Source organism: Vanellus vanellus (genome assembly GCF_965231255.1).
Source record: "Vanellus vanellus genome assembly, contig: HAP1_SCAFFOLD_35, whole genome shotgun sequence".
In the NCBI taxonomy this organism is placed as follows: domain Eukaryota; kingdom Metazoa; phylum Chordata; class Aves; order Charadriiformes; family Charadriidae; genus Vanellus; species Vanellus vanellus.
In genome coordinates, this window is record NW_028128889.1 from 1,438,692 (window position 1) to 1,447,506 (window position 8,815).

The window sequence follows — 8,815 nt, forward strand, 5'->3', positions numbered from 1 at the left end:
GCTCTTCTCTGGGAGTGCAGGGTTGCCCCTGCAAGCAGCAAGGCATGCGACTGCATGTTCATCCCATGAGGCACTCCTCCTGGACTCTACATCTCCTTCCTCCCTTCTCCTCACCAGTCCAGAGATGTTCAGCTCCCTCTCCCACCATTAATTCCCCCAAGGAAAACTCCTGGGGCAGGTGGCCCCGTCCCAGCAGGTCGGGCTCTCAGTATGGCAGCGATTCATCCAGCACCAGGGATGGCACCCCAGGAACCGGCAGCGCTATCTCCCCCTCTCACCTCCGGGTGCATCCTTGGGCCCTGCTCCTTCCTCTGGCACCCTGGGCATTTCCCAGTCTTCCTGCCCAGGGGCAGGATCCTCCCCCGGGTCAGAAACCTCCCTGGCATCATCATAGCCATCCGCGGGGTCACCTCCGGCCAGGACAGGGACGTCTGAAAGGAGAGGGGAGCTGGTGACAGAGAGAAGATACATCTGCAGAGCAGAGGATGGGAGGACGCGCAGGGACATGGGGCTCAGACATTGCTGTTGGCAGCCCCACAAAAGACCCCCCCATGTCCTCTCCAACTCTGATGCTGACACCCAGTGACACTGCTGTCCATCACATGTCTTCAGGGAGGAGAGATCCACCCCTTCCTGCCCCACATTACCTGGGGCTGGCCCCGGACCATCCTCCTCCCTGCTGTCCACGGGGTAGGACTGCAGCTTGGTCAGGGACCCCTCTGAAGAGGCGCCTGGAGAGAGGCACAGTGGGTGTTATGGGAGTGCACTCTGCTGACATGGCTTGTGGCCAGCACTGCTGTGGACGGGGGACCCCCAGAACCACGGCTGCATGGGGCCGAGGGCTCAGGACTCACCCTGCTCCCCTGGGACAAACCCCTTCTCAAAGGGCCTCCCAGAGCTGCCCTGGGACAGCCCCTTCTCTCACCCCTCATGTAACCCCCAGGGTGCAGGGGCAGGCAGAGAGGGGCTGTCCCCAGCTGGGACAGGCAGAGCTGGTGGGGAGAAAGCTTCTCTCCTGGGACCAGGACCTGGCTGCTCTTCCCACACATCCCACAGCCCCAGCGCTGCAGGGACCTTGGGCCAGGGGGCTGCAGGGGGCGTCAACCCTGGGTGGGGACCAGGGGAAAGGCACTGTAGATGTGTCCTCAATGAGGGATGCGCACCAACCTGAGCCGCTGAACCTTGCCTGCTTCTCCCATGCTGGGCTGTAACCAATCTCCTCGTACACAGCCTCAGGGAAGGGCTCCTGAGCTCTCTCAGAGCCTGCGGACAGAGACAGAGCTGGCCCAGGGGTGGTCAGAGAGAGGATGGCATTCCGCAGGTAGGAAACACCAATTCCCCCAGCTCTGCCTTTACCACTCACTGATAGCCCACACCAGCCCTGGCCTTGCCAGGAGGCATCTTCCCCTGGAAGGGACCCACCTCTGCGCCCAGCCCTGGCGCGTCGCACTTGCCCGGCCAGGAGGGCCAGGAGCAGGCAGAGAAGGGCTCCCAGGATGATGCAGATGATGACGGGCAATGAGAGTCTCCCGCTGCCACTCAGACGGCCCCGGGTGAGATCTGCATGGCAGGAACACAGAAAGGGCAGTACCAGGCCTGGGAGAGGTGAGGGGCTGGGACAGCCCAGTCCTGATCCCCACTGCATCTTGACTAGGGGACTCCAGGGGATGAGGGATGGGTACGCTCCATCCTTACTGGGTAAATGACACTCCTTCCCAACCTCCCCACCTCCCTGCTACCCTGGTGCTTCCTCCTGGGAGAATTCACACCCCAGAAAGGAGCCCATTCCTTCTGGCTGTGGGTCACAGCCTGGGCCCAAGGAGAGCCAGCGCCAGTGGGGAGGACAGGTTACCTGCTCGAGGGGTTGGTGCTGCCGTCCTGGGTGCATCTGCAAGGAAGGAGAAGGAGAATAGGGCTGATGGGTGGGTGTGCAGGTACCGGGGAGCCTCCTCTCTGTCACATAGTGTGTGTGTGTGTGTGTTTGTGTGCACACGTGTGCATGTGCAGACATCCCTGACACTTCCCACCAAAACTGCCCCTCCTGCACCGCTGGTGAGGGTGGCCAGGAAGGAGCCCACGGCCCTACTCTGGCCACAGGGCAGGACAGAGCATGCAACCCAGTGATGGCCCTGGGGGCTGCAGGGCCCTGCGGGCAGAAGCTGGAGGACATCCAGCCCCACAGAAGCTGCTGCCCACTTGGCAAAAGGCTCCCGTGCTCTGCAGCGATGGCCTTGCTCTCAGGACCTCTGGAGCCATGACAGGACCGAATGGGGGAAACGGCTCCTTGCTGATACTCTTGTGAGGAGCATCAGCCCTGCCACTTACTTGAGCAGCGCACAGCAGCGTCCTCCTTATGGCGGCAGGCACCGCTGTCCCCATGCCGGGCCCAGCAGTCCTGCAGAGACAGCTCTGTCCCCCGGCACTCCACCTGCTCCAGCCAGATGGGGCCGGTCCCCTCCCCAAATGCAGCCTCAGGCAGGGCAGACACCGCAGGGCCACAGCCCAGCTGCCTGCATGCCACCTCGGCATCCCGCATGTCCCACCAGTCGTCACACACCGTCCCCCAGGAACCACGGTGCCAGACCTCCACTCTGCCAGAGCACCCGTTCTCGCCTCCCACGGCACGAATCTTCTCCCTGTCTGGAGAAGGCAGAGAGCTCCCAGGGCAGCGGGACAGCAGGCAGAGCCCTGCCAGGCAAGAGGGGCACGCAGAGGAGCAGCTACCTGTGCAGCTCGTGGTGCTGGGGCACGCAGCCGTTGGGGCTGGGAGCAATTCTGGCTGACGCCCTGCAGAAGGAAATGCTGAGGTGAAGGGGCTGTTGCAGGGCATGGTGCAGCAGAGAGCGGGGCTGAGTTATGCACGTGCCACCTCAGTTACGGCAGCACCTGAACCCCGGTCACTCAGGGGACACGCAGTGTGAGGGACCCTGACTGCTCAGCCCCAAAGGGACCCTGGACCTCACAGCAGCAGCAGGGTGCCCATGGAAGGGACACTGCTGGGACCCCTGGCTGTTCCCTTCTGAGACCTTGCCTCCAAAAACCTCTTCCCTGCCCAGGCAAAGCTGGGAGCCCAGCTGGCAATTCCCCTGCTGGTGAATGTGTGGGGCTCTGAGGGCTGAAGTCCCATTTTTGCTACCAGCAGCAGAAGTATCTGGCATGGAAAGAAAGAGCCTCGGCAGAGCCTGTCTCTGCGTTTGACCATGCCCAGCAAGGAGCAGGAGCTGGGGAGAAGCTGGTGCTCGGGTAGCTCAGAATTACCATTGCAGGTGATGTGGGTCTCATCTTGCAGGTCATCACATGACTGTGGGTTCCAGGGATCAGACAGACACTGCCAGAAGGAGCTGTTTCTCTCCCCACACTCCACATGATCCAGCCAGGCAGGGCCAGACAGCCTGCCGGGGGACAGTTGTGTTTCCAGGGTCTGTATGTCCCCGCAGCCCAGCTCCTTGCATGCCAGCGACATCGTTTTGCGAGTCATTGAGTTGGAGCAAACGCTCCCCCACGTCCCATTGTAGAAAACCTGCAGGCGCCCGGAGCAGTTGTTGCTGTTCTCCAGCCTCAGGGCCACGAACTCTGGGAGGAAAGGCACCGAGGGGGAACAGGCTGGTGTGGGGCTGTGGCAGCAGGGACGCCTCTGCACAACCCACACCCTCAGCCAGGCAAAGGAACGGCCAGCAAGTCCCTCTTGCACCCACGGGCAGAGAAATGTCCCTGATGGACAGACAACCCTGCCCTCCCTGCAAACCATCAGGGACAGCTGAGCTCCCCAGGGACCCCTGAAGGGACTGAAGTGACCTGTGGGTGGGTGTCCCCAGGATGGGCTTTGTCAGGGGCTCAGAGGTGGCCAGTAACAGCCTCGGCCATTGCCGGCCCTCCCCTCGTCCCAGCCTGCCTGGGCACTGGGCTCCCACCGCAGCCCCTGGCACAGACCTGAGCAGACGACTCCTGCGTCCTCTTTGTGCCCGCAGTCGTGCTGCCCCCAGGACCCTGCCAGGCAGTCCCAGAGAGCAGCTTCGGCCCCGGAGCAGTTCACTCCATCCAGCCAGATCTGACCAGAGCCTTTCCCAAACTGAGTGGAGCCAACCACCTCCACCGCCCCTCCACAGCCCAGCTGGCGGCAAACGACGGCAGCATCGGACAGGTCCCAGTCGTCATCGCAGACGGTCCCCCAGCGTCCCTGGTAGTAGACCTCCACTCTCCCAGCGCAGCGCCCAGGCCCGTTCACCAGCTGCACCCGCCGGCTCCCTGCAGCAGGAAGAAACCCCAGCTGCCGTCACGGGCTGGCTGCCCACCCAGCCCAGAGCCTGGGGGGCCCTGCGGTGCCACTCACCCCAGCAAACGACCCCCACATCCTCGGCAATCCCTGCGTCCAGTGCACTCTCAGGCAGGGAGGTGTTGCAGAGGGTCAGGTTGGCCTCATGCCCTGCGCACTGGACCCCTCGAAGCCCCATGGGACCAGTCCCTCGCTGAGGCTTCGGGGGGTTGTAGGCTGTCTCTGCCTCTCCGCACTGCAGCTGCCGGCACACCACGCTGGCCTCCTTCAGATCCCACTGGTCATCCAGGACTCTGCCCCACGTCCCGTGCTGGAAGATCTCCACTCGCCCATCACACCGGCTTCCTCCACCCACCAGCCGCACGGATGCAAAGCGATCTGGGCCTGGGGAGAGCAGCCATGCCCCAGTCCTTGGTGGCATCGGGGAGCCTGGCAGCCTGCAGCATGTCTCCAGGCTCTGGCACCCTTGCAGAGGGGCCCAGAAGGGAAATTCCTTGCAGAAGGAGCTCGCCTGCCTGCCTCCAGCCCCCAAAGAGAGCTCCTTGTCCCGGGGTCCATGGGGTGCTTTCCCAGTCCCCGAGCCTTCCTGAGTAAGACGCCAGCTTTGCTCTTGTTGGGGCAGAGCCACAGAGCACGTCCCTGCCAAGGCAGTTGGGGCAGCTCCCGCAGGAGGGAGCAGCAGCCAGAAGTGGCCACTACTGAGACACGGGACAGAGCCCACACGTCTCTGCCCATCTGCATCCCTTGGGATGGGGGACTGGGAGCCAGAGCAAGGTGGGCCTTTGCCATCAAATGGGAAAAGTTTGGGTCCTGTGCTGACCAGAAACCAGCCCCACTCTGCAGCTAACCCCCAGGTCTGATGCTGCTGCTGTTGGCCCCCGGGCAGCACCTCTGGCTGTGGGATTGGGCTCTGTGGGACTCTCTGTGGGGTGGGACAGGGCTGCCTGCAGGCAGAGGGATGGAAACAAGCTCCACAGCCACGTCCCTGGCCCATCCCACTGTGGGAAGGTAAAGGAGCCTGGGCCTGGCGGTGGCCCCAGGGCCGGAGCTGCTGCCCTGAGGGGGAAAGACACTGGCCCCTGTTCAGTCCTCTGCTCTGTCACAGTGGAGTAGTCAGTCTGAGCAGGCAAAGTGCTCCAGATGTCCCCTGGTGACGCCTTGCACTGCCACAGCGTCCCCTGCTTTGGGAGACCATGTAGCACGTAGGGAGAAAACGGAGTTAATTGAGTGTTTTCCCAGCACTCACCTGAGCATATGACAGCAGCGGCGTTCCCATGAGAGCACGGTGACATCCCCAGTGAGGTCACTAAGCACTGGCCCAGGTGGGATTCAGTCCCGTCACAGTGGAATGAGTCTCTCCAGATGGGGCCAGTGCCTCTCCCAAAATGCCCTCCTCTGGGAACAGACTCAGCGAATCCACAGTTGAGGTGACGACAGAGAACGTGGGCCTCTGAGAGATCCCAGTGGGAGGCACAGAGGGTGCCCCAGGTCCCCAGCACCTGGACCTCCACCCTCCCCTCACACGCCGTGCTGCCATTCACCAGCCTGAACCCTGTGTACTCTGGGGACAGAGAAGGATGAGATGGGGCAGTTTGTGATTTTGCTCCTTTGGGTGGTGGAATAGAGGCTAAACGGACACGCTTCCTTTCTCCTCCTTCTGCACAACATTAGGGCTGCAGACAAACATTCAAGGTCAGGTCTAATGGGGCCCTCCACAACCTGATCTAGTTGAAGATGTCCCTGTTCATTGCAGGGGGGTTGGACTAGATGACATTTAATGGTCCCTCCCAACCCAAACCGTTCTATAGTTCTATGATCACCCCTCCTGTCCTCACACCCAGCACAGCGCAGTCCCTGCCCTGATCCCCTGTCTTCAGCCCAACCCCCGTGTTAACAGCCTGCCCTGAGTCCTTACGTGTGCAGGTGACACCGGCATCATGCGCGTGGGTGCAGGGCTGGTCCCTGGGGGACCCTGTGGGGCAGGAGGCGAGAAGGGATTCATTCCCCACACACTGGAGCTCCCTGTTCCACATGGGACCAACCCCTTCTCCAAAGTGAGCTGCCTCATGGACAGACAGGGCTGTGCCACACTGCAGATCCCTGCAGACCACATCGGCAGCTTTGGGACCAAAGTCTGAGTCACAGACAGTTTTCCACTGGTTCCCATCACGGATCTCCACTCGTCCTGAGCAGGGGCTATCCCCTCCAACCAGCTGGACAAATCCTGGAATGACCAAAGAACCCTGTGAATTCCCAGAGCCCTCTCTTGGTTACATGTCCCACCATGTCCCACCTCATCTGCCTTGGGGCAGTCACAGCCAAAGAGCCTCTTAAGAATCTCCCAGTGGGTGCTGATGGTACAAACACACCAGGGAACCCCTGCTGCTCCTCTGACATCATCACAGCACTTGTGGGTTGTTTTTTCCCCCAAACCCACAGCCACAGGAATCACTTAGAAGAACTGATGCTCTCCTGGAGACCCTGGGCTACCTGGCATTGGCCACATGCACTGCAGCGCCTGGAGAACTTGAACCCAAGGAGATGCACTGAGGCTCTGTTGGCTGCTGCGGTCTTCTCTGCCCCACCGAGCTCAGAGCCAGGCTGAGGAACCCCTTGGAGCCACCAGAACAGCACCCCATGCCCAGGTGGTTCTCACTTTGTTGGGGTACTGCTATTAGATGGGACATGCCAGAGGGAAGAGATGTGGTGCGGGTGTACCTGCAGTCTCTGTCTGCACCAGCCCCTGGCTCCAGCGCCTGTCCAGGGAGGGGTCCTCAGCCAGTGCCAGAGGACACTGCCAGGTGTGCACATCCCCGGCCACCAGTTGGGAGAGGGCAGGAGAGCGGGCAGAGGGGCAGCCCTGGGATGACACCAGCTCCCAGTGCAACGACAGGCACAAAGGACAGCCAGAAAGCGCTGGCAAACCCCTGTGGCACAGGGCAGGCAGGGGCTGGGGTGGGCAGGAGAGGCTGGGCAGCAGGTCGGCACTGCCTGCACAGGGTTGTCTCCCTGTGGGATGGCTCTCATGGGGTGACTCTGGAAGAGGAATGAGGTGGCCACGGGCCATCCTGCTCTTCTGCCCAAGCTCAGTGCTCCTTTCCTCTGAGCAGCCCCTCCAATTAAGGAGACTTGTGTCTTCCAGGGGACAAAACTCAGAATTCCCAGGCCACCTTGGGCCTTCCCTGGGGCTGTGGGTGGCCATGTGAGCTACTCTCAGTGCCTCTGGCATGGGGGAACATGGTCCTCAGTGCCAGACAGCTCCTGTATGAACAGGAGAAATTTGGGAACCAACCGAGACTACGGAGCAGGGTGGCCATTCATCTCCCAGCCCCAGGCACCAACAGAGGGTGGGCTGAGCTGCCTCGGGGGTCAGGCAGTGGTGGGTTCCTACTGGGCATTCCTCAGGGACTGGGGAAACCAGCAATGACAGTCCCAGCTCGGCAGGGTGACCAGACACACTCCAGTAACCCCTTGTTGCTCCCTGAGGGCACATCCAGCCCCCTTCCCCCATCCCGGTCAAAACAGTGGGGAATGGACTGGCCCCATACCTGAACATGTCACTCCAGCATCCAAACTGTGATCACAGAATTTTTGAGTCCATTCTGTGTTTGTGCAATCAGAGAGTGCAGCCTCATTACCATGACAGCTAACACCAAACATCCAAATGGGGCCAGATCCTGCCCCAAAGTATCCATACTGAGGAGCTTCAAGAGCAGACCCACAGTCCAGCTGCTTGCAGACCACTGCAGCACCATTCATGTCCCAGAATATACCACACACAGTCCCCCACTGGCCCTGGAGTTTCACCTCCACTCTTCCAGCACAGCGTCCGCCACCATTTTCCAGCCTCACCTCCGCAGCACCTTCAGACACTGACATGGGACCTGTCAGGAGAGCACCGAGCCCCAGACTCCAGGTCTGGAGGTCCCCCCTGCCCAGGCTGAGGCACCAGCACCAGGTGGGAGCCCTCCCCCTTCCGGGCTGTCTGTAGGCAGGGTGCAGGTCCCTCCTCTCCCCACAGCCTGTGCAGGCTGGGGGTGCACAACTCCAGCCCTGCTGGGCCATTCACTGTCCCATAGCCCTTGGAACCTCCTCCCACTCCAGTGGCCTCCTTCCCATGACCACTCCACACATCGTGCCTCCAGGCCCTGCACGGGGCACCCAACTCCTCCCCAGCCCAGCACCCCTGAAAAGCCCTGTCCCCCCAGGCTCGCAGCTTCCCGTTCCGACCACCTGCCCTGGCACCACCCAAACTCACACCGCCCAAACTCACACCACCCCCAGGCCTTTCTCAGTCCTCAGGGAACATCAACATGATCCCAAGGATCCCCCAAACCCATGTCCCCTCCTCACCCCTGGTGTCAGCCCAGCCCCCGTGCTTGTTGGGAGCCCCAAGGAAAGGAACTTCTCTAAAACCTGTGGGTGCAGACAACCCTCGTTCTCTGTGGGGCACAAACTGCCTTCCTGGTGTTGGGGCTCCCCTGAAGCCTGGAGCCATGGTCAGCCTCGGGGGCACAGTACGGGGGCACAAGAGGTCCCAAA

At 61.6% G+C, this 8,815-nt stretch overlaps 1 protein-coding gene across 1 annotated transcript; it reads right to left on the reverse strand.

Moving 5' to 3' along the window:
* Positions 1-1,256: 1,256 nt before the first annotated feature.
* On the reverse strand, positions 1,257-8,152 carry LOC309683923 (scavenger receptor cysteine-rich type 1 protein M130-like; the record flags this gene model as incomplete). Its single annotated transcript, XM_082499902.1, has 8 exons — positions 1,257-1,263; positions 1,455-1,560; positions 2,326-2,640; positions 3,259-3,573; positions 3,931-4,245; positions 4,331-4,657; positions 5,520-5,834; positions 7,822-8,152. The coding sequence occupies 8 exons, from the start codon at positions 8,150-8,152 to the stop codon at positions 1,257-1,259; spliced, it is 2,031 nt and encodes a 676-aa protein (XP_082356028.1).
* Positions 8,153-8,815: the final 663 nt, after the last annotated feature.